General features: G+C 44.2%; 2 protein-coding genes across 2 annotated transcripts; one reads left to right on the top strand and one right to left on the bottom strand.

Annotated features, from left to right (window-relative positions):
• Positions 1 to 539: 539 nt before the first annotated feature.
• Positions 540 to 12,251, bottom strand: c8h10orf88 (chromosome 8 C10orf88 homolog). Its single transcript, XM_026177842.2, has 9 exons — positions 12,068 to 12,251; positions 10,651 to 10,835; positions 10,295 to 10,492; positions 10,104 to 10,173; positions 9,831 to 10,022; positions 9,474 to 9,602; positions 8,533 to 8,656; positions 8,187 to 8,394; positions 540 to 1,602 (listed from the first exon to the last, which is right to left on the bottom strand). Exons 2-9 carry the CDS (start codon positions 10,797 to 10,799, stop codon positions 1,380 to 1,382), a joined length of 1,293 nt encoding a protein of 430 aa, XP_026033627.2. The 5' UTR covers positions 10,800 to 10,835; positions 12,068 to 12,251; the 3' UTR covers positions 540 to 1,379.
• Positions 12,230 to 18,908, top strand: asb3 (ankyrin repeat and SOCS box containing 3). The gene is made up of 9 exons (XM_026177841.2): positions 12,230 to 12,661; positions 14,975 to 15,145; positions 15,249 to 15,361; positions 15,776 to 15,908; positions 16,058 to 16,235; positions 16,314 to 16,532; positions 16,623 to 16,925; positions 17,538 to 17,671; positions 17,761 to 18,908. Exons 1-9 carry the CDS (start codon positions 12,460 to 12,462, stop codon positions 17,991 to 17,993), a joined length of 1,686 nt encoding a protein of 561 aa, XP_026033626.1. The 5' UTR covers positions 12,230 to 12,459; the 3' UTR covers positions 17,994 to 18,908.
• Positions 18,909 to 18,984: the final 76 nt, after the last annotated feature.

Below are 18,984 nucleotides of genomic sequence, written 5' to 3' on the forward strand. Positions count from 1 at the left end.
GGACTGGACCGGCAGCTTTGGTTAGCGTGGAGCCCTTTCAGTGACCTTCATGGTTAGTTTCTTAGCCATTTATGACTCAGCTACTGGAATCGCTGACGGGAAACATCGGCTAATTTGATTTTGTCTTTTGGGAACATCTTGTGCAACATTTTCCTTCAGCTATTGTTGTCAGTAATTTTGGGCGTGTGTTAACAGTTGGAAAATGCACCGCTGGAGCCCAAAGAAACCAAATCAACCACCAAACTGTACTGACTGTAATAGCTACCCCTGTATTCTTCAGTTTCCCCTCATTTTTATATCTGAAACTAGGTGTGTTACTGTCTCATGTCACCGACAGTCTGAAATGATTTATTCACATATATCTCTGGTGGTGGCACCAGAATGAGAGATGTGATCAGAGGGATGCACACTAACACATCTGGAGCTGTGGGCCTGAAGCAGCTCACAGGCCTCGCTCGGTGTCTTGCACGCAGCCTTCTCAGGATTTCATGAGAACTTGTTTGCTTTACCAAATTCTCCAGAAATAAGAGAACCTGCACAACGTTTTAAAAACTTTATTAAGCTGTATAAATACATTTACTAGACTCACATCAGTACAGGTAAACATCACAGGTCAGCACAGCCGTTTTAATAGTTTACAGACATGTACAGTACTTAAAACATTACAGTGCCGTATTAAAGTACAGTTACACGTTCGATTTAGTCTCCTTAACAGGAGCAAGTTTTAAAACAAACTGAGCCGAGCAGGTCAGGCCCGAACAGCCTTCACATCACATCAGTGTCGTTTAGTCGTTTCTAATGTAAACCATGTAATCTTCTCTGACACGTGAACATCTGCTGCTTTTCTGTTTTACTTGTTTGAGACAGCTGATTAGACAAACCGAGACTTTTGAAGATGACTTTGTTTTAGTGCTGTTCAAAGACCAAACCATTAACTGTTTAAATAACTGGTACAATGATGAGTTTCAGTGCATATACAGAGGAGAAAAGAAGAGCAGGGAGAGATAAGTGGGTTGCATTTCAGCTGAACACTTCATGTAAGTCAGCTCTGCTGCACATCAACACTTTTTTGAAAGAGTCTCGTCCTCTTCCTGTACACTTCTCATGTTGTTCAAAATGCAGTGCAGCCATTGTAGTCGCGCTGACGAGACAGTCACTTTTTACAGGAGATAACATTTCTACAGAATATGAACTTACAGCAACACTGCTGGTTTTACATGTTAACCTCATATTTCAGGCTTCTAGTTTTATTGCTCCGTCTTTGTTGGCGTTTCTGTCCCGGCCTGCTTCCATCCCACGCTCGGGTCTGGTTTGAGGACGATGAAGAAGAGAATTAAGGCTTCCGGGGTTCAATGTTAGTCTTTTTAGTGCTTCTGGACTCAATGCATGGCTGGCGTCGGGGCGATCTGCTCCGCCGGTCCGGTATCTGCTGCTCCTCGTGCTGAGCTGCTCATGGCTCCGTGGTTAAGGGTGACCAGCGGCAAAGCGCTCAGCAGGGCCTTCTCCAGCTTCTGCTCCAAAGCATCCAAGCGGCGGTCCATGTGCTCCTTCAGCCTCTTCTCCATCTCCTCCAGACGGCGCTCCATAGCTGAGTCCAACTCCCTGAAGGGACATAAAAGAAACAGTAACACTTTTTGAGAAAGTTGGACTTAATAAAATCTGTGTGCATCAGCCGCTGGTGTTGCCGATTTATGAGGAGGTATACAGCTGAAGCCACTGTCAGACAAGTTGAAGTGTGCAAGCTGACACTGAATTAAAATAAAGGGGACTATTTAAGGTCAGTCAAACCTTTGCCTGATCATCACTAATCAGAGATGACGTTTTTTGACCAGGTCGCTGGTCTGTATGTGTATTTCTACTGTGTGATTCTGACAGAGCGGAGTGACTGTGGGCGATTCTTGAAAATGAAGCCACATCAAGAGACAAAAGCCTAAACATAAGCTAAACCACCTACACAGTCGGTGCTGACCATCATCTTCCTCAGACCTCACAATCCTGCTGCATCCACACTGATTCAGCCAAACCACCAGGAGGAAACTTTCTAAACTGAAAACACTAAAAAGATAAATAAATAATTTTTTTCCACCTTAAATATTTTCAGTCTTTTTGCAACATTTCTGTTTTGGTGGTTTACATGCAGAGTCCAACAGCATTACTATTTTGCCCTCAATGATCCTGAAAAATCCACAAAATCCTCCATTTTTTTCTTTCCTTGATTCAGTCACACCAGTCTGGCAGCTCCAGTAACTAAACCAAGGAAACTCCTGTTCAGTCAGTGAGCGCTGTCTCTGATCCTTGTCTGCACACTGATGGTTACTGTACGACATCCTCACAGGGCACTCTCCTGCTTTATGAAATATCAGAAGGTAAAAGTATGACAGGCTTGATGTACTGCGCTTCCATATCGGTAATGAAGGCCTCAGTCATACAGGCCTAGAGGTCAGTTGCTGACAATTTAGCAACCAGGTGCTGGGAAAAATGAGTATTCCACAACAAGCTGGCAAGTGGTTGCTGGCGATTGCTGTTAAGCTAAAGCCCCTTCACACAGGCTTGGAGACCAGTCAGTCGCCGCCGAACAACTACTCACCACTAGAGAAAAGTGTGTATTCTGTGAGTGATCAGCAAATAGTTACTGGAAGCTTCAGGCAGTCTCTAGAGTGACATCCATTGTAAAGAGATATGCAGAAAACCTCCTTACATTTCTTTGGTCGCTAGCAGAGGGCTGCAGTAACCAGACGTTTGCATGGAAAATGGTAAAATGGTAAATGGCCTGCATTTGTATAGCGCTTTTCTAGTCCCTAAGGACCCCAAAGCGCTTCACACTACATTCAGTCATTCACCCATTCACACACAGGCGATGGCAAGCTACATTGTAGCCACAGTTGCCCTGGGGCGCACTGACAGAGGCGAGGCTGCCGGACTCTGGCGCCACCGGGCCCTCTGACCACCACCAGTAGGCAAACATGGGGTTAGTATCTTGCCCAAGGATATTTGGCATGCAGCCGGGAGGCAACCTGGGATCGAACCACCGACCTTCTGATTAGTGGCTGACCTGCTCTGCCACCTGAGCTACAGTCACCCAAACACCAACTTATCTGCAAAAACTCAAAAACGACTCAACACACAGCAGTGAATCTTTAACACAAACTGGAAATGGAGACAATCCACCTTCAATTTTAAAGCTGGCAATCTAATTATGCATAATGAAGACTAGTTAAAAATGTCTCTGTGAAACTCAGACTAAGACGAGTCTTAGTTTGGAGCAAATAAATGAACCCATCTCAGATTACAGCAGACGTAAAGTCAGATAATCTACAAACAAGCTGTTATAAAAAATGTTATTAACCTTCACGCTGTGATAAAAAGGCAATAAAAAGTAAATGTGCACGTGAACTCCAGACAAACAGCATCAGGGGGAAAGAATAAACAAAGGAAGTGAACACACAGAGAGAAAACACAAGGAGCTAAACTTCAAAATAAAACAGGAAGCAAACAGAAATGGAGACCAGGAATAATCTCACATAAACACAAATAAACACAAACACGTGAGAACAGAGGAAAAACTACAAAAACACAAAGGAGCAGAAAAACTAACAACAGCCAAAGACGATTATAAAAACCGAAACAATTAACATCTACTGTTCAAAGCAAGCAAAGCCTTTAAGTAATCTACACCATTTATTACTTGTCCTCGGTTTTCTGGCATCACGCCTGAAGTCTTAAACTCTTTAAATATTTTAGTCCGACGACTCGTGGGAAAGACGTACCGTCGTGTCGCTGTCCTCGATGTGGAGTCACGCTCTGTCAGCCCACATGTGCTGCACAGATCTGACAGAGAGCCTGATTTATTGTGCAGTTTAACTCACAGAGACATTTTTATTTGAAGAGTGACACTAGGGTCAGCTGGAAAGTTACTCCAGCCACAAATAAATAAATACATAAAGGATTCTGTTTGTTCTGATGCAGCTTTTCAGATATTTTAATGAGTCACACAAACAGCGGTCCTGATAAATGACCTCTATTGTTTCAGTATCAGCCAGCCTCTAACCAACGGCAGCGCCTTCTGCCTACCTGTGCCTGTCAGCTGTTTAACAGCCAGAATGATTTTTGGGAATCACCACAGGAGAGATCCTCCCAGCAGATGTCATGATATCCATGAATATTCCAGCATGTAGGAAATGTTTGGGCGTCTGCTCATTCTTCACTAACACTATCAGCTAGAAATGTGACCTCAGACAATCAAAAGCATTGTTCTGTTGGACAAACGAGTCTCTGTTTAATCCACACGCTCAGAGCCTCAACAACGTGACTGTGCAACAATCACACAGCTGTGGTAACCGAAACACAGCAAACACAAATGCTTACTGTTCCGATAACAACAGCCATACCTCGCAGTTTTATATCATTTACATCAAGGCAAGGCAAGTTTATTTGTATAGCACAATTCAACAGCAAGTGATTCAAAGTGCTTTACAGAGACATTAGAAACAAAAACAAATAAAAAGCATGATTTAAAATTGATTAAAACAAGCAAACAAACAAACAAACAAACTAACTAATTAACAAACAAACAAACAAACAAACAAAACAGATAAAATCAAAACAGATAAAATCAGTAGTTAAATGTAAGTTTTGAAATTTAAGCTTAAAGTGTGGATTTGGTGCTTTATTCAAATGCAGCTGAGAACAGGTGAGTCTTCAACCTGGATTTAAATAAACTGAGTGTTTCAGCTGATCTGAGGCTTTCTGGGAGTTTGTTTCAGATATAAGGAGCATAAAAGCTGAATGCAGCTTCTCCGTGTCTGGTTCTGACTCTGGGAACTGATAAAAGACCGGATCCAGATGACCTGAGGGATCTGGATGGTTCATACTGGGTCAGGAGGTCATTGATGTATTTTGGTCCTAAACCATTCAGAGCTTTATAGGCCAGCATCAGAACTTTAAAGTCTATCCTCTGACGGACAGGCAGCCAGTGTAAAGACCTCAGAGCTGGACTGATGTGGTCCACTTTTTTGGTCTTAGTGAGGACTCGAGCAGCAGAGTTCTGAATGAGCTGTAGTTGTCTGACTGATTTTTTTAGGTAGACGTGTAAAGATGCTGTTACAGTAATCAAGCCTACTAAAGATGAATGCATGGACTAGTTTTTCCAGGTCCTGTTGAGACATCAGATCTTTTATCCTTGAAATATTCTTGAGGTGATAGTAAGCTGACTTTGTTATTGTCTTAATGTGTTTTTCTAAGTTTAGGTCTGCATCCATCACTACACCCAAATTTCTCGCCTGGTTTGTGGTTTTTAGATGTATAGATTGAAGTTCTCTGGTGACCTGTAATCGTTTTTCTTTGGCGCCAAAGACTATTACCTCAGTTTTGTTTTTGTTTAGTTGGAGAAAATTGTGGCACAACCAGTCATTAATTTCCTCAATGCATTTACCAAGAGCCTGTACAGGGCCTCGGTCTCCTGGTGACATTGTGATATATATTTGTGTGTCATCTGCATAGCTGTGATAGTTTATTTTGTTGTTCTTTATAATCTGTGCCAGTGGGAGCATGTAAATGTTAAACAGAAGGGGTCCCAAGATGGAACCTTGGGGAACTCCACATGTGATACTTGTCTGCTCAGATGTGAAGTTATCTGTTGATACAAAGTATTTCCTGTTTTCTAAGTATGCTTTGAACCAGTTTAGTACAGTTCCTGAAAGACCTGCCCAGTTCTCCAGTTGTTTGAGTAATATGTTGTGGTCAACTGTGTCAAATGCTGCACTGACATCATTAACAAGAAGAAAATTTCACCAAGTGGCTCCACAGTGTGAGGAAAATGTGACAGGCATGTGGTGAGCAAACACAAGTGTGAGTATGTTTAATGACGCCAGATGCAGGAGGAGCTTCTGGGAAGAAAACAATTAAATCAGAAGAAAAGGTCCCAAACACAACAGCAGAAACGGGAACGACTGACAGATCTGTGCATGTGAAAGGCCACAGCTGATAAAGCTGTCCAGAAACACACATGTTAGGTTAGGTGTTTATTCTAAATGAGCTGGGTGAGGTAGACAGAAGTGCGTAAGATAAAGTGCTGTATAAATGAATGTATGGTTGAAGTGTTGAAACAGCTGGTTTAATGTAGGAAAAAGTACAATTATGATGCATTTCTGCATTAAAAAAAGAGTGTCCCTAATATTCCGTCTGTGAAGACTTCTGCAGCATGTACACACAAAAACTGAAAACTGAACACCTACCAAGGAACGTGCATTGGACTCGTCCAATTTTAAGACACAGCTCCAGTTAAAAGCAGAAATCCTTGAGCCACTAAGAACCAAAGTCTTTAGTATTATGCAAAAAGCTGCTGCAGGATTCCTGTAATGATTCTTCATGATACTTCACCTACAACACCCCCCTCCTCACCCCACACAAAAAAGGATTTCACACCACCTCCTCCCACCACAACTCTTCATATTCATGAAGAAGGTGTGAGGAAGCAGTTTAAGAGTCTGAATGCTCGAAAAGCTCCCGGCCCAGACGGTGTGTCTCCTGCCACCCTCAGACACTGTGCAAACGAGCTGGCCCCAGTGTTTTCTGGCATTTTCAACTCCTCACTGCAGGCATGTCATGTGCCTGCCTGCTTCAAGTCCTCCACCATAATCCCTGTCCCCAAGAAACCTAGGATCACTGGACTAAATGACTACAGACCCGTGGCTCTGACATCTGTGGTCATGAAGTCTTTTGAGCGCCTGGTTCTCTCCTATCGCAAGACCCTCACGGCCCCCCTCCTGGACCCCCTGCAGTTTGCATACAGAGCCAACAGGTCTGTAGATGACGCCATCAACATGGCCCTACACTTCATCCTGCAGCATCTGGACTCCCCAGGAACCTACGCCAGGATCCTGTTTGTGGACTTCAGCTCTGCCTTCAACACCATCCTTCCAGACCATCTCCGAGGCAAGCTCTCCCAGATGAATGTGCCTGATCCCATCTGCCGGTGGATCACTGACTTCCTGACGGACAGGAAGCAGCATGTGAGGCTGGGAAAGAATGTCTCGGACTCCCGGACCATCAGCACCGGCTCCCCTCAGGGCTGTGTTCTTTCTCCTCTACTCTTCTCCCTGTACACCAACTGCTGCACCTCCACCCACCAGTCTGTCAAGCTAATCAAGTTTGCAGATGACACCACCGTTATTGGACTCATCTCTGACGGGGATGAGTCTGCCTACAGGAGGGAGGTTGAACGTCTGGTGTCTTGGTGCAGCCACAACAACCTGGTGCTGAATGCCCAGAAGACAGTGGAGATTATTGTGGACTTCAGGAAGCACACAGCTCCACTCCCCCCCATCATCCTGACTGACACCCCCATCACCTCTGTGGACTCATTCCGCTTCCTGGGTAGCACCATCACCCAGGACCTGAAGTGGGAGCCCACCATCACCTCCGTCATTAAGAAAGCCCAGCAGAGGATGTACTTCCTGAGGCAGCTGAAGAAATTCAACCTGCCAACACGGACGATGCTGCAGTTCTACACTGCAATCATCGAGTCCATCCTCACCTCCTCCATCACCGTGTGGTACGCTGGAGCCACTATCAGGGACAAACAGAGACTGCAGCGTGTTGTGCGCTCTGCTGAGAAGGTGATTGGCTGAAGACTCCCATCTTTGCAGGACCTGTACACCTCCAGGACACTGGGGCGTGCAGCTCGGCTCTCAGCTGACCCTTCTCACCCTGGACACAGTCTGTTTGACCTGCTCCCCTCAGGCAGGAGGCTCCGGTCCATTCGCACCAGAACCTCTCGCCATAAGAACAGTTTCTTCCCCTCTGCTGTTGGACACATGAACAATAACCATATGACTGTTCCCACCACTAACACATGACCCTACGCTGTGTCACTGCATCATTCCATGTTTGCACTGATCACCACCTGCACTCATGTATATATCATGTATATATCTATCTACTTAGCACTTTTAATTCTTATTCTCATTTTTATTTTCATGTCTATTTAAGCTTAATTTATAACAGTATTTATAACAGTATGTTTGCACTGAAGCACCGCAGCAATTTCCTAATGTTGTAAACCCGCTCAACATTTGGCAATAAAACCCTTTCTGATTTCTGATTCTTTTCTAACACAAGGTGGAGCCAAATCATCTGATTCCAACATGGAGCTGCTGTAGGAAAAGTGCTCGCTACACTCGACTCACCACGTGCCGTTTCTCATCATCTTCTCCTTCTCTGCTGCAGCATCATCCAGTCTCAGCTGGGTCACCTGACCGCAGACGTTCTGGAGCATGGGCAGAAGCTCGGGACCGGAGCCGAACCCCTGGTTGACCCCCTGTTCCTTCAGGAAGTGCGACAGCATCTCTGTCAGCTGAGTGTAGCTCATCGGGCCGCCGTTCTCACTGGGACTCGCTGGAGACGGATAAAAGGTTTTATCGAGGTGTTAGAGAATTACCACAAATAAGTTTTTCTACAAGTAGAAGCCCAAATCCACTCCTTAGTGACTACCATGTTCATGTATGTGACCATAACAGACATGATCATCCTTACTAGTGTTATCAGTGCTGACACTGGACATTGGCAGGTCTACGGAGGAGGGGGTGGAGCCCTCCGACATCACTCCGTTCTGGGTCTGTGAATCTTCATCTGCAGGCCTCAGGAAGCTGTCTGGAGGCTAGCGACATTGAAAAACATCTGACTTACAGAGTGTTTAAACATCTTCTGAACACACATTATATCTGCGTCAAGCTGACAGAAGCATACAGAGATGCAGGTGGATTTGTGTGCATAGTCTCTAAAAGGATATCTGACTTTACTTAACTTTAGTTGTGAATCTGAGCAGCTGGTGGAAGATTACCTGATTCCTTCACTGCTTTAAGCTGAAATACACTCACTGCACATGTGGACAAAACAAGCTAAAGCCAGAATCTGACTTTCAGATGTCTCTCTTATCATACATGTAAACAAGACAAATCTGAAATAATACTGTAGCACAAAACTAGTCGGACTAGCTGAGCTTAGCTAAAGAGCCTCTGATCACAGTGGCTTCTTTTTTTTATCTACCTTTAAATCACATTAGAATTTATAGCTGTGGCATCTAAAGGTTCCAAGAAAACATAAAAACCTCTAAACATCAATCAGCTTTCTTCTTTCTGTACAATTATATGCGGACAATTAGAATCACTCAAACATTTCACATAATAGAAAAACACGATCATCACAATCAATGAAGTGGTCCAAGGTTTTTCTTTGAGTTCATCAAACAGGCAGCATTAATGGATTAAAGTTCTGGCAGACACTCCAGACCAAACCTCAGACTCCAGCCAGTTTAGTTTTTCTGAACTTTCTTTGTTAATCCAGGCTTTCTGCTTCAGGCTCTGTTCACACTCACAAAATCACTTCACTCTTTTCTTCTGCACCAAACTGGTGTGGGCCGAGTTTTTAAATGGTCTAATCTAAGAACAAAGAACAGCACAAATGGGTTTTTGTACCTTAAATTCTGCAGGTCGAGGCAGAATATTGCCAGCTCCTGGACACATGCTGACTTCTCTCCCCAAACCAGAGAAAGCTCCACTGCCCATCAGGAGAGGCAGGAAACCAGCCAGAGAGCCGGTCTGATTCTGGAGAGACAAACACCAACACATGCTTCAGTCCCTGTTTCATTCTTTATGTCTGGTTAGTTCTTATGCTTTGGACACTCAGAGAAGCCGTTCCAGTTCCAGTAACAGTAAGATCTGAGACAGAGGCCTGAGGAGGTACACAGAAACTCAAATCCATAAGGCATACTCTCATCAGCAGGAAACACCCACATTATAAATGTCAGAGAGAGCATCTCTGAGCTAATTTACCTTCTGCTGGAACTGCACCATTTCCATGAGATTCTGAGCTCCTGGCGACAGGCTTGTTCCCATCTCCTCCATCAGACACTGCACTCGCTGCATGTCTATGCCCGGGTTTGGGGCTGGGCAGGACTGCAGCAGCTGAAGACTCACGATGACTTTAGCCACCATAACACTGCTCCTACCTGCCAGGGAGAGTAACTGGGAGAGAAGCAGCTCGTTAGATTCTCATACAAACACGACTGTGTAACAAACTGCATAAACTAAAATGTTCTGTTTTACCTTCACTTCACAGGCAGAGGATGGCTCCTCAATGATCAGCTGCTTCTTATAGAAAGGCCCTCTGTCAGCACTGTGATTCACAAACAAAAGAAGAAGCATCACTTCTTAACATCAGACAATCAGCAGCGTCTTTATCAGAAGACCGAAGACCCTTTGCTCATTGGCTCTTCTGACCTGTGCAGCCTGTGTACCTGTCTAGCTGGATGCTGTCGTCCTTCGATCCCCGTACAGTCCCACAGTACTCTCCGGTCTGGCTGTAAACCTCCATGGTTCGAGCCTCACTTATAACGAGCAGGCGGCTGATGGTGGCAGGTAAGCTGGGGTTGCAGTGGAACTTCAGGACACAAGGAGACCCTTCCTCCATCTGCTCTAGCAGCACTGGATCACCACTGTGTGTGGCAGATAAGTGGGAAATGTACCATTCACTTAAATAAAAGGAAAATCCACTTCTCATCTTTGCCTTCTGTGCGACTAGACAAAGATTAATTGCAACTGCCTATTGATTATAGCACTAACTGCTTCTTAATATCAGCTAGAAGCTTCTTACCAGTGAGTTTCTTCTCTGTCCAACTCACTGACTTCATCTTCTTCTTTGGCCGTGTTATTGATGTGAACAGGAAGAACGACGTCAGCCAGTTGACGCCCCTGAGTGTGACAGACCCAAGCAGATTCACTTTTCACAGAGATGTCCACCATAATGCTGCGGCTTGCTGTAACCTTTGAGCCAACGACCTAGGATACAAAATTGGAAACAATTAGGAGAACGGGTTACAGATTCAAGACAAGATTAAAGACTGAATAAAGCCACTGTAAGACAGAAACAATAAGAGTCATGTGCTTTTGTCTTTGGCAAAGATAGTGGATATACTGGAGCTGCAGCTCCAATATATCCACGATCCTTCCTCTGCACACATCCAAACCATCCCAGCCTCACTCTCTCTGTCTCCAGACCGCTCAGCCTCAGCTGTCCCTCTGATGTACTCATTTCTAATCTTGTCCATCTTTGTCACTTCCAGTGAAAATCTTAACATGTTTTGCTCGTGTTGTCTTTTTGTCTCCATCTTCTTCTTGTGCACTGTCCGTTGCTTGTATGGTTGACCCTAGGTATTTAAACTCATCCACTCACTCAGCCTCTTCCACCTGTCTCCCTCTCATTCATGCATGTATTCTTTCTCGCTTCTTCCAGCTCCCTCGTCTAACTGCGGATCACAGTGTCGTCTGCAAACATCATAATCGACAAACACTGCTGTCTGACCTCATCTGTCAGCCTGTCCATCACTACTGCAAAGGAGCTCAGAGCAGATCACTGGTGTAATCCCACCCTCAGCCCACCTGTCTCTCTTACCGCACACCTCACCACTGTTCTCTGCCAGAGTGCCAAAGTTCCTCTTTTGACACACTATTTTCCGCTTTCGCTGATCCATAAATAAAGAGTGAAGCTCCTTATGACCTTCTCTATATTTCTCCATCAGTACTCTCAAACATCACATCTCTGGAGTTCTTTCTCAGCATGAAACCATACTGCTGCTCACCGATCATCACGTCGCTGCCTAACCTAGCTTTAACAACTCTGTCCCAAATCTTAAGATATGACTCGTCATTTTGTTTTTACTCTCTGTAAACTTTTATTTCAACTAAAGTTTGCTTTTATGATCATTCTTTTTCTACTTTAAGTAATAGAAATGCTGTGCAGTCCCACACAAAGCGGGACCGCTGGTCTCCCTGGTCCACAGTTAGTCAGGTGGGCCAGATTTCAGATTTAAATGAATATGATGATGAATATGTGATATGTTTGATTTCTGACAGTTTGTTTTAAATTACAGGCACAAATGTTACTCTGAATGACGTGTAGTGCAGGAGTACACACAGTACTGATCGGTTGTATGTTGTCACATCCGATTCTTTGCTACAGCTGCAGTAACTCTGTGAACGTCTCGCCGTGACGGGAAATAAAGCGCGTTTACCTTCAGAGTGCCTCCTGAACCCGCTGAGAAGAAGCTTCCAGGCTCTTCTTCTTCACGTTTCTCCAAACATGTCTGAAAATCTGCTAATTTTAGCAACAATTAACGGCTAAACGATTAGCTGAAGCTACAGCTGACACGCGACGCTGGATCGTAGGATTGTTGTGGTGTGACGTCATCAACAGGCGCCGCTCGGAATGCCGTTGTTCCGTTCCTAACGTCTGTTTGGTAACTAAAGACACGTTTATTTCTTGATTTAAATTAAAAACTTTTCCGGACCCAACAGAAACGTGTACGTCGGGTTGTGCAAAATCATCCAGAGTAACTCTGAGGTTGTGTTTTGACTGTTAATCCTTGTTGAAGTTAAAATAACGAATGTCTCTGTGAACCTGGGCATGGACTTCACTGAGTGCTACCGAGACACGGTGTCCAGTGTGGCCGCTGCTGCTCGCTCAGGCTGCACTAGGCGGCTGAGGACGCTGATTCAGAGAGGCTGCAGTGTGGACTGTCGGGACAACCGAGGCTGGACCCCCCTGCACGAGGCGGCGGCAGCTGGCAGCAAAGTGTGCGTCCAGGAAATCCTGTCAGCTGTCAGAGGTAAGAGAGGCTGCTGCACAGGTATCCAGTACTACTTCCTTTAGGTGTCTCCAAAGGCGGATCATCTGCCTTCCTTCGTCTCACCCTATCCCAGCATCCTCCTCTGTCACACCAACCCTCTTCATGTCCTCCTTCACACGAACCTCCTCTGAGGTCTTCCTCTTTTCTTCCTGCCTGGCACCTCCATCTTCTGCATCCTTTGGCCACTGTCCGTCTTCTGCACATGTCCGAAAGGTCTCAGCCTTGCCTGTCTAACGTTGGATGCAAAGTTAGAAGAGACCCTAGTGTCCAACAGTCCCCATCGCTCCAAACAAGAAGGGGCTCAGAGCCAATCCCGGATCTTATCCCACCCTCACCTTCAACCCATCTGTCACTCCTACCCTCCTCCACCACTGTCTCACTGCCCTCTAATATGTCTTGCACCAGCCTCACATACTTCTCTGCCACTCCTGATGTTCTCATACAGTAACACAATATGTTTGGGCCCATTACAGTCATACTATGTTTGACTGGCAGATGTACCTGGAGCAGCTTCAAAGGGATGCGTGTCTACTCCCGGGATCGAATCAGGGAGCTTTCACTTGATAGAAAGTGAAAGCTGAGATTATTTATTGCTTTTTCATAAATACATGCTCATTTTGCATTTTTAGGACAGCAGCATGTTTAGTTCAAAAAACATTTAACAACAACTGCCAAACTTTTGAAAAGCAAAGTGCTTTCACATTGTTGCTCGATGTGGTATTTCAGATGGACGACAGGTCGGGACTACTCAAGTACATTACACAAGTACTTCTTTACTCAAGTAATGGTACAAAAGTACACACTCTGATATGTGCTCAAACTTCCACCTTCCATATTAATATTATAATAAAATATTATTTATACAAACTTTATTTCAACTTAAATTCAAATTCTAATAAATTAACTCAGCTTGAACTCCTGATATGCTGAACAAAAAAAGAAAGGGAATTTAAAAAGCTCTCTTTGCTGCTGACTGCACTTTAGATGTGTGACTTTGTCGTGAAACCCAAACAGTAAGATGACTATAGTGAAAGGTTAAAGTGGGATTTTACAGATTTTGTGCACAGCCTGTCATCAGCCGGCCCGTCCTGCTCCTCTTTATGGATTTATCCAGCAGGATATGAGCTGATGTTACATGAGCTGTCGTTTTATTGATTTACATGGATGCTTCTTTGTGAAAAAGATGTACTTGTACTTGTATTGACAGGCAGAATCTGATACTGTGGAGCCTTTCATTGAGCCAGGTCAGCTTGACACTGAAAAGAGCAGAATCCTAATATTTTCCATTACATGGCGTTCCCATTGACAGCATAAGGCTAGTGCAAAGGTGGAATCCAGTGTATGAATCAGTTTGTGGCTTTGATGATATTTCTTAGAAACATTGCATTTAAAATGTCTATTAGAAAATGTTAGTCTCTCCTCCTCTTCTGTAGCACAAGCCGCAGCTTATGGGCATCTGCACCAAAGAAATACCGTTCCATATCATTTAAGCCAGGAGTGAGGAAGTCCAGGCCTCAAGGGTCGGTGTCCTGCAAGTTTTAGATGTGTCCTTGATCCAACACAGCTGATTTAAATAGCTAAATGACCTCCTCGACATGTCTTGAAGTTCTCCAGAGCCCTGGTAATGAACTAATCATGTGATTCAGGTGTGTTGATCCAGCGTGATATCTAAAACCTGCAGGACACCGGCCCTCGAGGCCTGGAGTTCCCCAAACCTGATTTAAGCCTGATTGAATCCCAGAGTATACTGAATAAATAAATGATGCAAACTGTATTTTTTTTCCTCTCTGATCTCTTCATGTGCGAGCACCGGTGATGGATATTGTTCCTTCTGCTTGGGGTCTGATTAGTTCGATGTCTGGAAAGTACCCAAAGACAGGAAATAGTAGCTCACATATGTTAAACCTAAACAAAATCAGCCTGGTTAGAAAATGTAAGAAGTAGAGATGTTTGTGTTAAAATGAAGAGAGTAAAATTCAAAGTAAATGGCCTGTATTTATATAGCGCTTTACTAGTCCCTAAGGACCCCAAAGCGCTTTACATATCCAGTCATCCACCCTTTCACACACACATTCACACACAAAGTAAAGTAAAGTACAGAAGCACAGTATCTGTACTTCATTACTTCCCACCTCTGAGGGTATTTCTACTCCTTCTACTTCTCTGCTGGACTCCAGATGGATGTGAATGATTAATGGATAAATCAGTCACTTCAGCAGCTGTTTTAAAGTTATATGTGCGTTTCTCTTATTTGCGTTTTGTTCTTCCTCTTTGGTTTCCGCCTGTGTGCAGCACGCTCCTCCAGCTGTAGTCGTGTTTATGTGAACCATCTGACGCATGAGGGTGAGTCTGCCTGTTACCTGGCAGCGCAGTGTGGACACCTGTCAGTGGTCCGACTGCTCCTCAAAGCACACGCTGATATCAACCAGCTCACTAACGACTTGTCCTGTCCTCTTTATGAAGGTATTACAACTGCGCTTCACTGATGTTTAATTTTTTTCTGTTTTTGCTTGTCTAACCCTTTAAGCTCCTCTAACCAAATGAATGTCCCAAAATGTGCTTCCAGCTGTTAGCCACGGGCACACAGATGTTGTAGCACTGCTGGTAAGAAAAGGTGCTGAGGTCAACAGAATGCACACAGAGTCCGGCTGGACCTGCCTGCACCAAGCTGCATATAAGGTAGGCATTAGCATTAGCACTCACGCTCTTAAACGAACAGTTTTCATTTAACAGTAGATCATGACTTTTTGGTTTCGGTCAGGAAAGCATGGTCACATCTGTTGGGGATTTTCCCTTATTGCCCTTAAGTTTTCTGACTGGCTGCAAGGCACAGAGAGAGAGAGACTTTGTGCATGTATTAACCTTTTTATTACATTTCACTTATAAATGAACTCATTTTTTACCTTTGAACACCTGCAGAAAATGTGCAAACTGGCACATAAAAGTTCAGCAGAATGCAGGGATGCAGTGATTTCTTGTGATGCTCACTGTGAAGAATGTAGGGCTTAAACGTTCCTGCTCTCTGCTGCCAGCATTAGCTGTGGGGTCCTTGTGTGTTTGCTGATTGTATTTAAGATCATGTTTCTCCCAAAGGGCCACACTGAGATCGTGCGCATTCTTGTTAACAAATGCAACCTGGAGGAAGTAGATGATTACAGGATTTCCCCGTTATTTGTGGCTGCACAGTACGGACAGAGGGGGTGCCTGGAAATACTCGTTAACGCCGGTAAATATGATTTACTTTTAATGGTAGCTGTACATTTGTTTTCCTCCTTGTTAAAGGATCTCATGCTCCATGTCCTCTTGGCCTCTTCTTTAGGAAGTAATTAAGTAAAATAGATTACACAGTTAATTTTTAACCTGCTTTCACTTCAGGTGCCAACGTGAACACGCAGGCAGTTGATCTGAGTACACCTCTGTTCATCGCCTCTCAGGAGGGACACCAGGCCTGTGTGGACTTCCTGTTGGACCACGGGGCTGACCCTAACATGGTCTGCAGTCACGACTGGCCTCAGTTTGCCATTCACGCCGCAGCCCAGTTTGGTCACATCGGGTACTGACACATAAATTAACCTCTTTTAAAATAAGGCTGATTGTGTATTTTTGACATTTTGATATTCTGTCACTCCAGCATCCTCAGGAGCCTCATAGCTGTTACGGATCATGCGTGCGACCGTGGCGAGAGCATGGTGAGTCCGGTGTATGTAGCTATTAACAGCGATCAGACCAAGAGTGTGGAATTGCTGCTGAGGGAAGGTTACAGCCCAGACGCCCAGGACTGCTCACACACCCATGGCCTCCTCTCACCGCTCTCCCTGGCCTTGTATCGCACACCCCAGAAACCTTACAGGTGTGTAAGAATGCCGATTTTACCACCTTGCACATATTTGCAAGATAAACCAGATGGTTTATTTTAGTTTGATATTAAAATCTCTTTCAGTGAGTCGGTGAAACTGCTGATAGCTGCAGGAGCAAGGTTGAATGAGGAAGATTGGATTTATGCTTTGGCCACTGACGAAGCAGACCTGCTGCAGCTGATATTTGAGCACCGGTGGATACCTCGCCCAGAGGCTGTGACCAGCGACGAATCTGTACTGCAGCATGATGGGAAAACTGAGCTGAAGCTGAGAGAACTGAACGAGATGCTCTGTGTGGCTCTAAACCAAGTACATTTTGCTGGCTGCTGGCTTCCTCCTCTCCTGAAGGCAGGACTGGAACCATCTTTACTGCTTCAGCCCCACATGTAAGGCGCCACTCCACCTCTGTCTCCTTAGTTATCAACAAGCTGTAATAGGTTTGTTCCCTGTTCCCTGTTTGGGCCTCTAAAAATCAAAAGCTTGACTTTGTTTAATTTGGCCAGGCACAGTTTCAGGGTCACCCTCTCATGCACAGCTGCTGTTTGGAGAAATCACAGAGGATGTTCTAAGTAAACAGTTCTCTAACTTTCTGACTCGCCCACTTCAGAAGCCAAAATAAGGTCAAACCCCACAGTTAACAGGTTTTATTAGTCAGTGATGTTAAACGAGGATCCCAATTAAATTTTAGTGACATTAAGATTAGCACAGTAGCATTTGCATCAGCCTGTTTTTGCCTGCCAAAATCAAATTCACTCATCTTAATTGCGCTCCTTTTATTTTCCTACCTTCACTCACCAGCAGTGGCCGTTTCCCCCACCAGAAGAGGACTTCGGGGGAATAATCTTAAAAAAAAAAAAAAGCTTCCATATTTAAAGCTGTCTGGATATGCCTGAGAAAATTATTTTAAACAGGAGATCGGCTAAATTTAAGTCAGGATCCAAAGCTGGTTGATCACCCATCATCATTATCTGTTCCTTTGTGTCATCTGTCCTTTGTAGGTTGGAAGAGGCAGACAGCCAGGTGTTAAATTACCTCCTTGAGTTTGTAAACTGGTCGACTTTATCTCCCCATTTGAAACATATTCTGGATCGAAGGGTGGCAGAAAAGTCCTGGGATCCACATCCATGTTTCGGTACAGCAGTAAATATGCACTGCAGAGTTTAAATAACCTGCACGTGGAAACACTGCAGCGATTGATCTTTTCTCTCCACCTTCTTTCAGACTCCGTCCCCTGTCTTTCCCACATCTGCCGGCTGCAGGTCAGAGCACTGCTGGGACCAGATATCCTGATGAGGACCAATGTCGTCCAACAGCTTCCTGTCCCCAACCTGCTTCATGATTTCCTTAAATTCAGGGACATCCCAGAAGCTTCATACCCACACGCGCCACTATTGCCAATTTTACAGCGAATCGAGGAACATCGCAATACACACCAGCACAGACATGTTCTATGACCACATCGGTGTCTTATGTTCAACCCAAGAATCCATATTATTCCATTAAATGCAAATATTCAAGTCTGGTTCATCATTTTATGCACATTCCTATTTGGAGTATGGATGGATTGGAGGTTTAAACAGAAGAATGTCAGGTACAGAAGCGGGACAAATTAATAGAAAAACCAAAAAGCCTCTTACTAAGGTGTTGGACCACCAGAACAGCACTACTGCTCCTTTATGTTTATTCTTGAAATGTCTGGAAAGTCACTGGAGCGCTGGACACTATTCTTCCAAAAGATATTCCCTCATATGTTTTGATGATGTTGGAGAGGACCGTCTAATGGTCAAACATCTCCCACAGGCGTTCATTTGGATTGAAATGTTGAGACTGCACATGTGTGATTCACACCATTTTCATATTCTTCAGTGACCCTTGTGCCCTATGGATGAGGGGAATTCTCACTCTGGAAGAGAGCATACATTAGGATAAAAGCCAATCACATAGACAAACGTTGTATTGATTTGCAGTGATCCCTCCCCTTTTTGTGCAGGAAGTACAGCTAGTGTCAATAAACAGCTCACTAGTGGTTAAAATAACAAAGCAGCCAAGAAATATATATCATACAAATAGATGTAATTATCCAAACTCATTCATATTCTTCCTCCGTTTTATTGGCACCACATCATCAAAAGCTGTACGGGGACGATTAGATGGCTCGTACGAGTCTACGCACTGCAGGCGTGAAGGATTACGGGGTGTTTTTTTTCCTTTAATTTGTCATCTATCCGTAGCTTACTTCACCTGTTACTTTCTAGAAATTGTATTGTACTTAAGTGATTTGTAATAAATTTTATGGCTAAGCCTTTGGCATTAATGCTATGATTTAATAAAATTATTTTTCTAATTAAAGTGAAAATTTCCCCAAACAAGAGATATTTGTTCGCTTCATTTATCAAACGACATGCTCTGTTTGTGAAATGAAAATAAATGCCTGCTGCTGCATTC

This window comes from Astatotilapia calliptera, chromosome 8 (genome assembly GCF_964374335.1).
Source record: "Astatotilapia calliptera chromosome 8, fAstCal68.1, whole genome shotgun sequence".
NCBI classification, from domain to species: Eukaryota; Metazoa; Chordata; class Actinopteri; order Cichliformes; family Cichlidae; genus Astatotilapia; species Astatotilapia calliptera.

Bases quoted from the DNA above. Each gene is read 5' to 3' on its own strand.
- asb3 (XM_026177841.2), top strand. From the start codon at position 12,460: ATGGACTTCACTGAGTGCTACCGAGACACGGTGTCCAGTGTGGCCGCT. The intron at 16,236-16,313 runs GTACTGACACAT...CTGTCACTCCAG, and splicing joins GCCCAGTTTGGTCACATCGG to CATCCTCAGGAGCCTCATAG. The intron at 17,672-17,760 runs GTACAGCAGTAA...ACCTTCTTTCAG, and splicing joins GGATCCACATCCATGTTTCG to ACTCCGTCCCCTGTCTTTCC.
- c8h10orf88 (XM_026177842.2), bottom strand. From the start codon at position 10,799: ATGGTGGACATCTCTGTGAAAAGTGAATCTGCTTGGGTCTGTCACACT. The intron at 9,603-9,830 runs GTAAATTAGCTC...TTGTCTCTCCAG, and splicing joins TGGTGCAGTTCCAGCAGAAG to AATCAGACCGGCTCTCTGGC. The intron at 1,603-8,186 runs GTGAGTCGAGTG...ATGTCCCTTCAG, and splicing joins ATGATGAGAAACGGCACGTG to GGAGTTGGACTCAGCTATGG.